The sequence below is a fragment of the Terrapene carolina genome, unplaced genomic scaffold (genome assembly GCF_002925995.2).
Source record: "Terrapene carolina triunguis isolate 2854851 unplaced genomic scaffold, T_m_triunguis-2.0 Scaffold790, whole genome shotgun sequence".
In the NCBI taxonomy this organism is placed as follows: domain Eukaryota; kingdom Metazoa; phylum Chordata; order Testudines; family Emydidae; genus Terrapene; species Terrapene triunguis.
Genome location: NW_020665141.1, coordinates 204,947 through 222,023, shown reverse-complemented (window position 1 = coordinate 222,023; position 17,077 = coordinate 204,947). Strand labels below are relative to the sequence as shown.

At 44.4% G+C, this 17,077-nt stretch overlaps 1 protein-coding gene across 1 annotated transcript in view; it reads right to left on the bottom strand.

Annotated features, from left to right (window-relative positions):
• Positions 1-11,698, bottom strand: part of LOC112103653 (solute carrier family 2, facilitated glucose transporter member 9-like) — a 22,116-nt gene extending 10,418 nt beyond the window's left edge. The window contains exons 1-6 of the mRNA XM_026660528.2: positions 11,675-11,698; positions 10,239-10,334; positions 9,996-9,998; positions 8,210-8,370; positions 6,959-7,083; positions 6,220-6,286 (exon numbers count right to left, since the gene is read on the bottom strand). Coding sequence (XP_026516313.1) covers positions 6,220-6,286; positions 6,959-7,083; positions 8,210-8,370; positions 9,996-9,998; positions 10,239-10,334; positions 11,675-11,698 — 476 coding nt within the window. The remainder of the gene's footprint in view (positions 1-6,219; positions 6,287-6,958; positions 7,084-8,209; positions 8,371-9,995; positions 9,999-10,238; positions 10,335-11,674) is intronic.
• Between the last annotated feature and the right edge of the window lie 5,379 nt (positions 11,699-17,077).

Here is a 17,077-nt window from a genome sequence, read left to right as displayed (position 1 = left end):
CTGCCGCACCCCTCTTGTACCCCACACACCAACTCCCTGCCCTGAGCACCCTGCACACCTCCTGCACCTCAACTCCCTGCCCTCAGCCCCCGCTGCACCCTGCACCCTTTCTGCACCCCCTGGGGGCAGCGTTGGGGTGGGGACTTCAAGGAAGGGATTGGAATGGGACAGGGAAGAGGTGGGGCAGGGGTGGGGCCTACTTGGAAGGGGTGGAGTGGGGGCGGGGCCAGAGGCAGCGAGGGGGGGGTTCAGTGATGCGGCCCTCGGGCCAATGCACTAGTCCTCATGTGGCCCTCGGGGTCATCTGAGTTTGAGACCCCTGAACTAAGCCCTGGGAACTAAGAATAGTGGAGTGTAGTTAGACACACTCACTCAGGTTGTAACACCTCCAATGAGCTACCACCACCTCGAGAAAGGCTTGCATATACTGGTTCAAACTGGATTCTCCAGGGACCAACAGACAAATAAAGGATTTTTGGTTAAATAGCCTGAGCTAAAACCGACTCATGGTCTTCTTTCTGACCCAGCAAATAGACAGGACCTCAAGCCCAAGGGGAGCCCCAATCTTTATGGAAGGGTTGGGAGGACTTTGGGCTACTGAGGCTCCATAAGACAGAAAGTTCTTGTTCTGAGCAAAAACCATTTGCATTTTAGTGATGAATGGGTGAACACAGGAAAAATCCCTGTGTGAGGTTTGAAGAACTGTTCACTTGCCAGAGCCCTTGTTGGAGTTGGGGTGATCTCTGGTAAGCTTATTGACAGGCATGTAGGTGCTTTTATTGTTTTTAATGTATTGTCTGTAATGCTTTTACCTTAGGAATAAGTGTGCTTGCTTATAAAGAACTGTGTGGTATCCTGTAACTGTTGGCGATTACAGTGTTGTTAGTCTCTGAAGACAAAGCAGAAGTGCTGATGCTGGTCGTGTAGGCAGTCTGCTTGGCTGGGGGGATATCATGGTGTAAGCAGTGGGCTGTGCAGCCTGGAAATATTCTGGTCAGGAGGGGGAGAGACATATCTCTGCCTAAGAGAGCTGATGGCTGAGGAGCCAGGACCCTAGATAGGGTGCCCTTGCTGGACCATGGAGGGGGATTACAGGTGCAGTTGCCCTGAACTGTGACAATAACGTCTTTTATTATATCTAAAAATTCTAATTTAGAAAAAAATTATAATGTAAGTTGAACCAATTCTTTCCATACTCTGAATTGTCTTCCTTCAGTTGAAGTATTATAATGAAGTTGGTATGGGAGATGAAGGCAATTAATTAGTTATAATAGTTCTGTGCTTAGACTTTAACTTGTACATTGAGTTTTCACACTGTATCTTTTTGCTTCTTTCATGTTCTAGTCATTATAAGAGGCACTTATGCCATCAAGGCCCATATGAGACTCCCATTAATAGGGATACGTGCGATGAAATAGACACTTTTTAAAGAGTAGCAAATCACATGAGCCTTCATCTTCTAGTAAAAGTCTCTGGTGCAGTTAGTCATGTTCCTTTACAAATGTCCATGATCCTGAATAAATTCTGCTAAGCTGTCATCCCTTGGGGTTTTACAAACTATTCTTACTGTTCTTCATGAACAGAATGAGAAGGGAAGGAGTTGAGGAAAGAATTTCTAGGTGTCTTGAAGAACATCCCCAGCAGGGCCGGCTCCAGGCACCAGCTGAGCAAGCTGGTGCTTGGGGCGGCAGATTGTTCGAGGCGGCATTTTGCCCAATCCTAGGGCGGCACGGCCGCTTTTTTTTTTTTTTGGTTCCGCTCCGGCCGTCCTGTAGGGGGCGGCAGCGTGGAGAACCAGAGCGCCCTGCAGGGCAGTCCTCTTCCTTCCCTCCCCACCGACCGGAGCGGAGCCCTCGCGGCAGGCGGCAGGAGGCGGCGCAGTGGGAGAGGCCGCGTGGCAGTGCCCCTGCTGTAGCCCTGGCCACCCCATTCTCTCTCTCTCCCGCCCGCTTCCTCCCCCTCCCCCCCCCGCCCGGCCCCCCCCCCGTTTTTTTTTTTTTTTTTGCTTGGGGCGGCCAAAAAGCCAGAGCCGGCCCTGATCCCCCAGGCCAGAACCTGACACTATGAATTTAGCTGTAGAAGATGCTGTTCTTACCATGGAAGGATAGCTGATCATAGAAACCTGGAAGCCATATGAGAAGGCTCCACCAATTCCCAATACAAAAATCATTAGAAATAGCTTCCGATACTGGACCTGGAAGATAGAAGACAAGATTTTGGTATGTTCAGGGTGTTCTTGGCCTTGCCTCTTCCGCCTTGCACATACAAAATTCTTAGAAATATTGTATTAACAGGGGCTTTGAACAACAAATCATCCCTTGAAAGGCTAAAGTATATACCTTAAAAAGCTCTTTAAATTAGAGGGATATTTCTCACTTAGAGTGTAAGTGTGTCAAATATAGGTATTCAGTGCTTGAAAATATTTACTTTTTATTTTGTTTTCTAACTTTGGGTCACTAACTACATTGAAATGAATAACTGAACATTCTTCACTGATTGCATATCCCTGAAAATAGGATAATATAAATTTAGGACAATAACATTTTGGGAACAAACAGTGCCAAGTACCACCTTTATTTTTCTGATTTTGGGGAAAAAAGTGTTAACATGACTAAATTATTGAGTTTGATTGTCGCTCTAGAAGTACAGGAAGCATGAAAATGAACAGATCCCTTCCAATGTTCTCCCTTTTCCCTGCCCCCCCTGCTGGATTTTTAGATATAAATGAGAAGTACTTGGTACATAGATAAATGACAGAGAACTCACCACGTCTGAGAGAAAGCTGCCCATCTTCAGGGTAAGAGTTTTCTTAGCTCTTTGTTTGTTTTGTGGCAGGTCTCTTGAATTAGCAGTCTGGTTTCAGTCGTTCCTCACTAAAATTGTATAACCCAGGAACTAAAAGAAGCTTGTCCGTTTGGACCAAAGTTAAATTTGACTTTGTACTGTTTGCTTTGCATTATTTTCTTTCATGCCCTTTGGATAAGGTTCAGAACACTTAAAACTTGTCTGTGTTCATTCTGTCATTCAGTATCCTCTTGTAGGGAGATATTTCTCTCCAATTATGAAAGTGTGTAGAAAGTGAATGTTCATAGACTAAAAACTACAAAATTAATTGTATGCCTGTAAGTGGTAGCTGTTAATATTTGATTACATAAGACACCTCTGATTTTGCTTGTTAAAACAAGAGGGTTTAGGAAATGATTAATCGTGGAAAGAGACAAGGTGGTGAGGTAATACATTTTATTGGACCAACTTCTGTTGGTGAGATAGACAAGTTTTTGAGCTTATATGGAGCTCTTCTGCAGGTCTGGAAAATAAACTCAGGGCTTGTCTACACTTAAACCACTGCAGCAGCTACTCCGCCTCCTTGAGATGCGATAGCTAGGGCCTGGTCTACACTACAGAGAGGTCGATGCAAGGCAGCTTATGTTGACCTAATTCTGTAAGTGTCTACACTAAAATATTGCTCCCACTAATGTAACTTGCCTGCTATGCCGACTTAATATCTCCATCTCCACGAGAGGCATAGCACTTAGGTCGACGTAGTTAGGTCAATGCAGTGTCAGTGTAGACACTGTTACTTACATCAACTTTAGTGGCCCCAGGAGGTTCCCACAATGCCCCACTATGACTGCTCTGGTCTCTGTTTTGAACTCCACTGCCCAGTGGCCAGGTACACAGGTATGTGCACCTCCTCTCTAAAGCCCCATGAAGTTTTGAAATTCCATTTCCTGTTTGCTCAGCGTGGAGAGCTCACCTAGTGGCTGCCAAGCTGACCATTCTGGCTCCATGCTGCAGACACATTCTTGCCTGGAGTATACAGGAGGTGATGGATCTCCTGGGTCTGTGGGGAGAAGAGGATCAGGCACTGCTCTGATCCTGTAGCAATGTCTCCCTCTGTCTCCCATTTATATGGCCCCAGTGCGCTCTCTTAAAACCCACTTGGGAAACAGCTGATGAGTCTCAGGTGCACTGGCATCTTCCTTCTTAAAGGGCCAGTGTCAGTGTAGGCCAATCCCTGCTTCCTCTTCTAACATGGTTACAGATACAACTTGCCTCCTTGGTTTACTTTTACTTTTTATGTTCTCAGGATCTTGGAGTGTTATAGATTGCCTAATTCATATGCCATAGTGATGAATGTGGGATAAGTGCCTAATTAGTAGGTAGTTAGAGTATATCTTGTTGACTGACTTATTGCAGGTATATATATATGTACTGATGTGCACTACTACTTTATTACATCCAAAAAACTACATTAAAGGAATGGTATGATTGCGAAGTCAAACAATAAAAATTTTGAAAATACCAAATAAATTTGCAACCTTTATTTGGCCCCTTTGAGTGTATGCATAATGGATATGTATGGTCTCTAATTAAAAAAAATCATCTATTTTGCTGGACCCCAGCCTCACTGAGAGTGCAGGATGGATGGTGCTCCTGAGAATAAATCAGGGTTGTGTCGTCTGTAGGAACCTTGCCTCATTATTTGCAAATTTTGGAAGGTGTGCAGTGAATGAGCCAGGGAATTGCAGAAAAAGAAAGGATGATCTCATAGTTCAACAAGTTTAATGCTGCCATGGAGAACTGTATTCTATCCCTGCCTCTATCTCTGTCATAGAGTTCCTATATGATGCTTGGCATGTCCTTAAATAAAATGTTCACAGTCCCTCATGGCATCTGTCCCCATCCCCATCTGCTGCTGGCCCTCACCCACTGGCTCCTTCCTCTCCAGCTCCTGTCCCTCTCTCCCTCTGCTCTTTCCCACCGTCTGGCTCCTGCAAATCCCCCTCATTTCTCTGCATTCCAGTCAGACAGCTTCTTCCTCTGTATCATGAACACTGGAACTGGAGTTAGAGGGCCCTTGTTCCCTAGAGAGACTTATTGACAGGACACCAGTGGAACAGGAAATGCAGGAAGTTAGGCTGGAAGCAACTGGAAGCCACATGGATAGAGCAGTCTATAGGGTTTAGTAAAGTTCCATTTGTTGAACTTAACTTGGATTCAGCTTCATACTTTTCAAATAAAACATTGTAGCAGTGTCAGAGCTGTGAGTTCTCTGAAAGGCAACAGCGGGGAGTGTGAGCCATGGAGTTTGGTTTGAAGTCCTGGATTTTGAAGACATAGAACTTGTTAGACTATGGACCTGGTGGAAAGAGGAGTTTGACCTGTACACAGACCTAGTCAGGCAGGGAGACTACAATGGAAAAGGAAAACTATTTTATCATATTGAGGAGCAAGGCAGAGAGATCTTCACCACTGCCTCGAGCCTCACAGCAGGCCTAGGAGCCTTGGGAAACTATTGTCCCCCAAAGCAGAACAAAAGTGTGGAGTCACACAAGTTTTTCACTACAGACCAGTCCAAAGGGAGGGATAGACTCCTATGTTGCAGCCTTACACAGGCTGCTACATGCACATTTGGGGACTTGACAGACTCCCTGATTTGGGACAGGATAGTCTGAAGCACTTGGGAACACCATCTGTGGGAGTAGCTGCACCAGGAAGCATAGGTGGCACATGAATTCTGTGTTTGGGGAGGCTGGGCATGAGTGGCAGAAGCTCCCTGGAAATAGGAGGGGCCATTGGCACCCAGACTGGGGCCACGCCCCCTGCTCTACCCAAGGCCCTGCCCATGCTTCACCCCTACTGTGCCCCAAGGCCCTGCCCCCGCTCTGCCTCTTCCCTCAAGGCCCTCCACCCACCGCTCGCTCCTCTTCACCCCCTCCACCTAGCCCCCCACCACTCACTCCTTTCTGCTCCTTCCTGCCTTAAGAATGAGAAACTTGGAGAGAGGGGGCAGAGAGCAGCGAGTGGCGGGCTGCGGGGGGCCTCAAGGAAAGAGGCGGAGCGAGGGCGGGAAGAGGCAGAGTGAAGGCGGGGCCTCGGGGGGAAGAGGTGCAGTGTGGGCGGGGCCACAGGGGAAGAGGCCGAGCAGGGACAGGGCCTTGGGGCAGAGTAGGGGTGGGGCCATGGTCTGGGCACCAGTGGTGTCCTCAGTTCTTGGGAGCTTCCGGCAGCAGCGCTCCAAAGGGCGTGGGCTGGCGGCCGCATCTGACATTTCTTGCCCCATTTGGGGAGGCTAAGCCTCCCCAAGCCTCTTACATCTGCTGCCTGTGTCAGGAAGGCAATCTCGTATTAAACAGATGCTTAGACATGGGGCATGCAGCAGAAGCCTCAAGAGAGAGGATGAAAGCGTTGGAGGCACAACACCCCCAGAAGTACATGCAGTGAGACAACCGCAAAGACGACCAGGTGGCCAGTGTTCCATTTCCACTGTGTGATGCATTTACTGCGGAAGACAGCATGAGCAGGTAAAGGAGAAGTGCCCTGCACTAGGATAGCATTGTGTTGTGTCAAGTTGGACCATTTTAGCAGTACGTGCAAGAGCAGAGCCAGGTCTCAAAGATTAGTCAGACTTGTACAAGAGAGGGATGGCACATCAGACAGCAGGGATGATATCATGACTCTTTCCTTCAGTCTGAGAACGTAGCAGGTTCAGGCTGTCAGGACAGAAAAGCAACAAGGGACAATATCAACCTCTGTGCATGCAACAATGTTAATAGAGAAATGCCCTGTGCTATTTCAGCTGGATGGCAGGACCCCCTTCAGTGAAATTCATCAGTGTGAATTGCACTTGAATAAACCCATTACAAAGAACAGGCACAATCTAACAATGTACAATGAGAACATAATGTAGCCCGTAGGAAAATGTGACTTTGTGATAACTTACCTGAAAAATAAGAAATGGTACCAATTGAAGTTTGTGGTGGTGGATGGCAAGCACTACAGACACCTCTTGGGAAATGCAGCCATACAAACCATGGATTTGATCTAATGAGACATTGCACCACTCAGGATGAATCTGGATATTTTGTTGTCAAAGTAAAGGGAAATCCTAATTTGAAGAGAGACAAAGCATTGTGAGATAGGAAAGAGAATTGACTTATATGAGACATCTCACCTGCACTGATGCCGCATAGGAAGCGTCCAATCAGAATCATTTCAAAGGACTTGGCTGTCTTACTGAAGCCCATGACAAATGCAGCTGCTAGCATGAGCAGATTGTGGCACACTAGACATTTCTTTCTGTAACAGTGCAAAAGAAACTTGCATAAAACTGAAGGCAAATCCCACCTCCACCACTGTGCCCGTCACTTGCAGAGTCTCTCAGGGCACACTTCTCTCCCCAGCCTTAGGCCTGGTCTACACTAGGAAATTAGGTCAGTATAACTCCATTGCACAGGAGTGTGAAAAATCCACACCCCTGAGTGACACAGTTAAAGCCACCTACCCCCAGTATAGACAGCACTAGGTTGATGGGAGAATTCTCCCGTTGACCTAGCTACCGCCTCTTAGGGAGGTGCATTACCTACACCCATGGGAAGCCCTCCCATGGGCGTAGGTAGCATCTTCACTGAAGAGCTGCAGCGGTGAAGCTGCGCTCATGCAGCATTTTAAATGTAGACAAGCCCTTATTAAATATTTACATGGAGGTACTAGGAAAAACTGAGACATAATGGGCTCAAATGTCAACAATATGCACATGGCATACAACTCTATCTGTCCTTCACAATTTAGGAATATACTGTTGTCAGCCAACTATCTAAGAGGCTGGATGAGGTAAGAATATGGATGAAAAAGAGCTGGCTGAAGCTAAAGGCTAGTAACACAGATGTTATGTTGGTTGGCAGAGGAAAACACTTAGAAGACCTTAGAGACATAACCCTTCCACTTGAAGAAATACCCACAACTCACCAAGTCAAACCACAGCCTAGGAGGACTTCTGTGCTTCTCAGTGATGCTGAACTCTTAGTAGCACCTCCAAGAAACCCATTCTGTCATTTCAGCTGGCTAGGAGACAGCATCCCCTCCTTGCTGATGGTAACCAGGCCTCAATAATAGATGCCTTTGTTAGTTCCCATCTAGGCCACAGCAATGTAACTTATCAGGGTTGAAGGTGTCAGCCCTGAGGAAATTGCAACAAATGTAGAATGCAGCTGTCTACCTAATCAATATATCACTCCAGTAGTCTTCTTACTCTTCTAGCTTTCCATAGAATACCATGTCAAGTTTAAGGTCTTGATACTTACTTTCAAGGTGCTAAATGGTTTGATCCTAGGATACCTAAAAGAATGTTTCACACTCAAGGACTCAACCGCTCATTAATTGTTTCATGACTTTTGATTAGCAATTTGTTTTTATATATACGTACTTGCCATATTTTCTAGTCAGGTATCCACTGCCCATAGACCCCAAGAGTCCCCCTATACCAAAGATAGACACAGTGAAGGACCACAGCAACATAAGGGTCTCATGATGAAGAGGAGAGCCATATCGCTCTTGCCAGGTTTCATTGATAAACTTTTTAACATGCTGGGAAAGAAAAAGGGGATTTTCATTAACTATAAACATGACTCCAATGGATTGTTCTTAGTTATTTGTCATATTTTCAGCCACTATTTAGAAGAAGTTAAAAGTGGGCGACTTACTATTAGACATAGTTTAAAAAAGAACCCATAATTCCACCAATTTTTTTTGCTGTTCTTGAATCTGAGACCTTGAACATCATCTTTGTATTGCTCCTTTTCTGTTTCACACTGTGGAACTGCTAGGAGCTAAAGGCCAGAGAGAGTTTAATATATTTGGAGTGGAGTGAAAAATTCCAGAGATGCAGGGCTGCCCAGAGGTGGGGGGGCAAGTGGGGTAATTTGCCCCAGGCCCCGCAGGGCCCCCCACGATAATATAGTATTCTATAATATTGCAACTTTTTTTTATGGAAGGGGCCCCAAAAATTGCTTTGTCCCAGGCCCCCTGAATCCTCTGGGTGGCCCTGCAGAGATGTTACTTGTATTTGCTTAAAAATTGTGATTTAATTTATAGCTATGAAAATAAGAGGGTAATGACATTGGCTTTAAGTCAGACACAGTTCAGAATTCCCCATGCAGTTCTGAAGTGCACCTCAATTTCGTCCTCTCTTAAACAGTTGACTGGTAGTGTTTTTACAGTGAGATTGCCTACCTTATTTTCACTTTCACTGTCCCGAAGCCTTAAAATTCTACTTTCTCTGTAAGGTGAAGTCCACTGAATAACATTGAATCCCCACAGAAAAGTCATTGCCTTCAAAGGAAATATATTTAGACTTTTGCCCTTTTTTGCTTCTTTAGGATGTATAAAAAAGATCTGAAAGGTATTTGTTTTATTTTATTACATTTGCTTGCTTGTGAGTTTTTTACATTAGAAATGCAGATCTCGTCTATCCTAGAACATACTCTGGTGACTGGAGAATTAATGAAGTTACTGGATGACATCACAAAATTTGAGACTGTAAGCTGAACAACTGTGAAGGGTGCCTCATGTCAGGGATTCGTCTCTTCTGTCTCTTGACCTGCCGAAGGCACTCCCAAAGACAGGGGTGGGGGGGCTATACAGAAAAGTTAACACTATGTGGGGATCTATTAGTTTTTCCTGGTAACCTTAGGGCAGGAGCGGGATGATGAGTGTCCCATCTATGCCATCTCCAGCTTGTCCTGTCTTCATCCACTCCCCCATCATGACCTCAGATCACATGGATCTAGGCAGGCATGATCTGACTCTTTGTTTTGTGTTAACACCTATTGAATTCCAGTCATTACTGAGTATTTTAGAAAAAGACGGAAGCTTATAAGAGCTAGGTATTTTTATTATTTTATTATTTCTTAAAGATTCAACACCACTTCCCCTTTATGTCGTGAGACCTCAAAGTACCCACACTCTGAGAACCCCAAGAGGTGTCCTTCAGCAAAACTTGGGAAACCAAACTTGACATTCCTAATATTTCCAGTGTATGAAAACAGAAGATTAAAAAAACCCAACACATTAAGGTCGTCTTTATACATCATCAAGAAGTAAAGTAAAGCAAAATCCTACTTTAAAAAAATCCTTTACAGATCCACTCTGAGGTCTCAGCACTATGCAATAAGGAAATGCACAACCCTACTGCCTTAACTTACTGACTGCACCATCTGTCAGAAGAAAAGCTAGCTATAGCATAAAGCATTCTGAAAATACAACTCCACTCCTCTCCTCTCAATTATTTTGTACACTTTGAGGAACACTGACTTACAGGATAGAATAGAAAAGGGAGGAATAGTTGCAATGCAAACACTTGATGGATTGCCTTGAAGGAGCATTCTCAAGCTAGCATGCGGTCCCATTGCACACACAACCAAAGAGGATTCTAGCTGCTTAAGACTGCTTATCACAGAAGTGTAAGTGATCATAGAAATTTGAAGGCCAACTTGCAGGGATCCACCAATTCCCAAAACGAAGATCATTTGAAATAGCCTTTGGTACTTAATCTGCAAAGAAAAACCACTCTTTAAGCTTGTTGTAAGACCAAGATAGGGCCGGCTGCAGGCAACAGCGGAGCAAGCACATGCCGGGGGCGGCACATGCTAAGGGGTGACATTCCGTCCATTCTTGGGGCGGCAGAGTCCGGGCAGCTTCGGCAGTCCAAGCCTTTTTTTTTTTTTTTTTTGCTTGAGGCGGCAAAAAATGGTAGAGCTGGCCCTGGACCAGGATGTTCCTTATATTTGTCTTTCACTTTCCAGAAATATATCTCAGTTGTCACAGACTCTTGCAGATGTAAGAAACTTCACAGGAACAGAATAAGAATATTGTATTGTCTTCACTGAAATGGTAGCAAAGCATAAGTGGGGCCTTGGTTCTGAAAACACTCTTTCTCCCTCTACTTGCTCTGGGGCCAGAGGTCTGTTATCCGACTTCTTCTCTACATGCAGCTCAAGGAACTGCATTTTGCTGCCATGGAAACCCTGGAGTTTCCCTGTCAACAGTCTGATATGTTGTGGGGCTTCCCAGGGTTAATGTAAGTAGTAGCTGTGGGAAGAGAATTGTTTTTGGCCTCTGCCACTGGATTCTGAATGGGACTCATGCCATCTCCAGCTATTCCCAAAAGATCTTTGCATGATTGGGATTGTATTGTCACATATTTTAGTTGTGTTTTCTCTTATGCCACATGCTAATGAATAAGCACCTCATGACTCTTCCATTCCCTTGATTGTCTCCCAGACTGTCCTCCCAGCTACCTAGGAGCCTTGTTCCAATATTTTTTTCACTTTTCTTGTTAAAAGGATATCATCTAAAAAAGTGTGTTCTGCTTCAACCATCCTGACTGCAGAACAGTTACTCAAAGAAGCCATGTCACATACATAGCTTTGTTTTAAAGAAGTCTTAATGGAAATATCACAGAAACATTTTCAACAGTATTGACATTTTCCCTTTTTCCAATTTTTAACCAAAATTTTAATGAAATTATATCAGCATTTATATTAACATTATTCTCAAAATCATTAATGAGATATTTCATTTACCAAAAGCTCAGTCTTCAGACAGAAAACAAATAATTTTCAGTAAAGGAAAAAGAAATTATAAAAATTATAAAAATTTCAACATGTTGGTTAAAATTATGAAAAATTGTGTCAGACAGAAAATTTTCGAGCTTGTGAAATGGAAACAATTTCAAATTTTTGTGCAAAATCATTTTTGTTGGTTTTGACCAGTTTTAATTTTCAGTGAGTAGGAGGCAGATTCTTCCAATTGATATATTGGTCTTGTCATCTTTAAAGTGCTGATAGCATTAAAAACACCAGCTGCAAAAGGTAAACCCCGGGGTACTCACCAGGTCTGAGAGGCAGCTGGACATCTCTGGTTAAAGGGCTTACTGTTCCCAGTTCTTAGTAGGTCTCTTTTATTATAAATGAATGAACTGATTTCTGTGTCTACATCCTTGTCTGAGGTGTGGCAATGAGGAACTGGCACCATGGGATTACTGTTACCCCTACCTCAGAATATTAGTCACTGTGGGGTGCTCACTGATTTGGGAAGGGAAAGAGGTACATGGATCAAGCATAAAACCTAAAATGTTCCAGTTACTGTAAAATACTTTAGTTCTCTGATCTAAACTCAGAAGTGTCTCTGCAGCAGTACCTATCTGAATTAGAACGTGCCTGATATAGAGTTTGTGCAATGAGTTATGTTGCTGTGAAGTAAAAATACGCTGTTCTGTACTGTCATATGAACTGTGAATGAAATGCCCTGTAATTTAGGGTCCAGCTTTGCAACTCTTTCTAACCGTTGGAATCACTTACTCATGAAAGTAGTCCAGCTGAAGGCAATGGGAGTAAGTGCTCCCCAGGGTGATGAAAGATGGCACAAATTTATCCTTAATCATTAAGTTCAGTACCTGGTTGTCATGGTCTCTGGATAGGTTGCCCCTTCTGTGACACTTTCCCAGTCCCCTGAGGACATCCATTTCAGGCAGCTGGTCTGTTCTTCCATTTCTCCTTGGGACAGGATCCTGCAATCCAGCCACTCTCTGCCTGGGTTTCTGGCTGCCAACTATGTTACCTAGTAGGTCCAGCTAGGCTTGGACCCTGCAGGAGTTCTTTTTTGGGAGCCTGTGGTCAGGAATAGCATGCAGTGACACTAAAGCAGTTTCTCCAAAATAAAGTATGGTATATTTTACCAAAATTATACACAGAGCTTAGAGAAATAGTCAACAATAACAGAGACATCTACACACATTCTCTTGCCTGCGCTTGGCTTTCTCCTCAAGCCCCTAGGTAGATATGACTTAGCCTTGGTGCCCAGAGAAGACAGGGGCAAGTTACAGTTTGCTTGCTGATGACTCCCTGCTGAAGACCCTTGCTGAACCCATTCTGTCTTGGGTGTCAGCCTTGTTGCATGCTGACTCTGTGTCCCTTTATCAGCTTCTAGCTGAGGTGACCTTCCCCCACTATCCTTTCTGCCAGGACACCGTTTTAACCCCTGTGGGTCATTTGATCTCATCCCAAGCCTTGGGAAGAGAAACACATCCTAACTGGGATTGTGCTAGCCAGGTAGATTCTTCCTCCAGTTGATGTCCCAGCTATTGTTGTCTTAACTCCTTTGCACTGGGTACGTTCGGGGCTCTTTTATCTGTATCATTGTTTACCCTTCCTGAGTTCCTAAACAGCCCCCCTTGTGCAGCCTCCTTTGATTTGATTACACATTCAGGGGGGTAACAATTCCAGTTTGAACAGAGAAACAGGGTAATAAACAATTAATATTAATAAGAAATGATACAGACATTTCCCCAATTTGTCACACTGGGCTCTCTGCTCCTTTGCTCTACACTGCAGGCACAAAACAGCCCTAAAACCACTGTATCCAACCATGGGAAGGTCAGCCTAGTGTCAGAGGATTCTCTCATGACCTAGTGCCAGAGTAATGTCTTCTTCACCAGGGGTTCTCAAACTTCATTACCCCATGACTCCCTTCTGACAACAAAAATTACTGCATGACCTCAGGAGGGGGGACCAAAGCCTGAATCCACCTGATACCCACTGCCCTGCGTGGGGTAGGGGTCAAAGCCGAAGCCCAAGGGCATCAGCCCCAGCCAGGGGGCCTGTAACCTGAGCCCACCGCCCAGGGCTGAATCCCTTGGACTTTGGCTTCAGCCCTGTGCAGTGGAGCTCGGGCTTCAGCCCTGAGCCCCAGCAAGTCTAAGCCAGCCCTGGTGACCCCATTAAAATGGGGTTGCGACCCATTTTGGGGTCCCGACCCACAGTTTGAGAACCGCTGTTCTACATCACTCCCTCTTCCTGCAGCCTGTGTAAGAGGCATGGTTTGGGGGGAAAGGGCAAGTTTGGGACTCTCTTGTGTTTGGTTGATCCCTGACTGCTGTGTCAGCCCCTGGAAGCCTTCAGGCTGCTCTAACTTATGGCCGGGGACTTTCTCTGCCTAGAGCATGTCTAGGATTGGAGGAGGCAAAGGTGAGCTTTACATCACCTTGGCACCTGCAACTAATCTGCACTGTGTCGTCCTACAGCTAAGAATCTAGTAAACCAAATACGGAATTCACTTATTTTTGGAGGGGTTTACTGCAAATGCCTATGAGTCAAAAGAAATAATGAGAAACAAGTACATGTTAATAGCAAAACTTCAGTTACTTGGGTAACTGCTTAAATCACTTCTTACGCATGTCAGTTGTTCTCAACCAGGGGTACATGTATCCTTAATCATTAAGTTCAGTACCTGGTTGTCATGGTCTCTGGATAGGTTGGTACATCAGCTTATCTAGACATTTGCCTAGTTTTACAACAGGCTACATAGAAAGCGCTAGCAAAGACAGTACAAACTAAAATTTCATAGAGACAATGACTTATTTATACTGCTCTATATACTATACATTGAAATGTAAGTACACTATTTATATTCCAATTGATTTATTTTATAATTATATGGTAAAAATGAGAAAGTCGGCAATTTTTCAGTACTAGTGTGCTGTGACACTTTTGTATTTTTATGTCTGACTTTGTAAACAAGTAGTTTTCAGGTGAGGTGAAAGTTTGGGGGCACACAAGACAAATCAGACTCCTGAAAGGGGCACAGTAGTTTGGAATGGTTGAGAGCCACTGACATACGTTATGTACTCAAGCAATGATAGCTGGTTTATTGGAATGCCATAGTACCAGTTAAATGTTATGGTGATTTGAAGTGGTTGGAGATTTTTACACGCATCTCCTGTTGCCTGCTAACAGCTTTAACTCTTTATTGGTGTGCAGGAGCTGTAGACTTAGAAGCTCTAAAAAATATCTGTTATTTTATTGGCTTGAGATTTTAAACAATTGTCTTTCATTTACAAGTTTTGGTTTTTCCGCAAACTTTCTAAAAATTGTTTTTATATCATGGTGATGAATGCACAATTTGTGATATAATTTTTGATAGTATTATACCATAACAATGATTTTCACTAACTGGTCATAAGACTTTTCCTATACACTTTGGGCTCTACTTTGTCTTTCCATTGTGTGACTGCCCTTGTATCACTGGTAGTATAGAGCTGCAGTTATGCCAGTGTAGTGCTGGAGTATAGACTCATAGACTCATAGACTTTAAGGTCAGAAGGGACCATTATGATCATCTAGTCCAGTGCTTCTCAAAGTCGGGCCGCCACTTGTTCAGGGAAAGCTCCTGGCGGTCCGGAACGGTTTGTTTACCTGCCGCGTCCACAGGTTCGGCTGATTGCAGCTCCCACTGGCCGCAGTTCGCCGCTCCAGGCCAACGGGGGCTGCAGGAAGTGGTGCGGGCCGAGGGATGTGCTGGCCGCCCTTCCTGCAGCCCCCATTGGCCTGGAGCGGCGAACCGCGGCCAGTGGGAGCCGCGATCGGCCGAACCTCTGGACGCAGCAGGTAAACAAACCGGCCCGGCCCGCCAGGGGCTTTCTCTGAACAAGGGACGGACCGGCTTTGAGAAGCACTAATCTAGTCCGACCTCCTGCACAACGCAAGCCACAGAATCTCACCCACCCACTCCTGTAACAAACCCCTAACCTATGTCTGAGTTATTGAAGTCCTCAAATGTGGTTTAAAGACCTCAAGGTGCAGAGAATCCTCCAGCAAGTGACCCGTGCCCCACGCTGCAGAGGAAGGCGAAAAACCTCCAGGGCCTCTGCCAATCTGCCCTGGAGGAAAATTCCTTCTCGACCCCAAATATGGCGATCAGCTAAACCCTGAGCATGTGGGCAAGACTCACCAGCCAGCACCTAGGAAAGAATTCTCTGTAGTAACTCAGATCCCACCCCATCTAACATCCCATCACAGGCCATTGGGCATATTTACCGCTAATAATCAAAGATCAATTAATTGCCACCCAGCTTCTTTGCCACGTGTGAAGAGACCTCATCATCACCTCCACATTCCTCTACCAGATATGTGGGTTTCGTAGTAATTTAAACTCTGGTTGTGCCACTGGTGTAGTTTTAGAGACATATAGGAGAGGAAGGGTGCAGGTACCCGGGTGCTAGAAATAGCAGGTAGGCTGCTGGTGTGATTGGGGCACTGCACCTGATGGATTGAGTGTGTAGCAGATGATGTGCAGGACCCTGTGCAACTGCATACGTAACATATGGATGTTGCTGCTAATACATTTGATTAAACATAAAAAAAAATGGTACAGCTTTTCCTTTTGCCATGACATTGACCTGAGGATATAATCCCCCAGGGATCAGTCCAACTCACATTAAAGTCAGTGATAGATTCCCATTAGCCTCAATGAGAATCTTTCCATTGAGTTTAACAGGAGTTGGATCAGGCCCTTAACCTATGCTCCAAAATCCATTCTAACTGGTGATTCTGTTAATGTTACACAGAACATTTCTCTGTGTAAGAGAAGTAGGTAAAAAGTCAGGAGCATGAAATAAGTAACTGGGATCAGGTGGGTCATCTGTAGGAGGCACAAAACAGGTTCTGACTCAACATAAAACTGCTGTGTCATACCATGACATTCAATACATACTAACTGGGGAGAAAGGGATTCTTGAGGCTGATATTTTTGCTGCATCCTGACCATACAGACTTCATTTTTGTACCTAGCCCTCAAGAAATCCAGTGGGTAACTGGGCTTATTGTTGTTATACCTTTTACGGTGCACGTCCCTCCCCTGTTCCTCTGGGCTCTATTGCTGCTTTTCACTTTCTGAAATAATAAATTGTGAAGTGAATCTGAATCCATTCTCACCCCGATGATGTGCTGTCTCAGTGGTGTGTTTTGCGGTATAGTTATAGAGGAACAGAGTCAAAAGCCTGCCTTATGTACAAACCTCATTACTGTAGTGCAGCTTATTGGCATTTTAAGCAAGTGATTATCAATCAGGGATTTGGCAGTATGAGTTTTAAAACAAGAATTTCTACTGAAAAACTTCAATTGCACCATTCAGTTTTTAAACATCTTTTTTCCTTGCCCACAGATTTCACTCTGAAAAATATTATTTTGGGGACAGGCCTCAGTCACTAAATTTTTTTTGGAAACATTAATAGTTTTTTTTTTTTTACAGTTTTGGTAATTTATTTAGTGGCCAGCAATTTATGTTTTTAGTAGGGCTGTCAAGTGATTTAAAAAATTAATCGTGATTAATCTCATGATTAATCGTGCTGTTAAACAATAATAGAATACCATTTATTTAAATATTTTTGGATGTTTTCTAGATTTTCAAATATATTGATTTCAATTACAACACAGAATATAATGTGTACAGTGTTCAC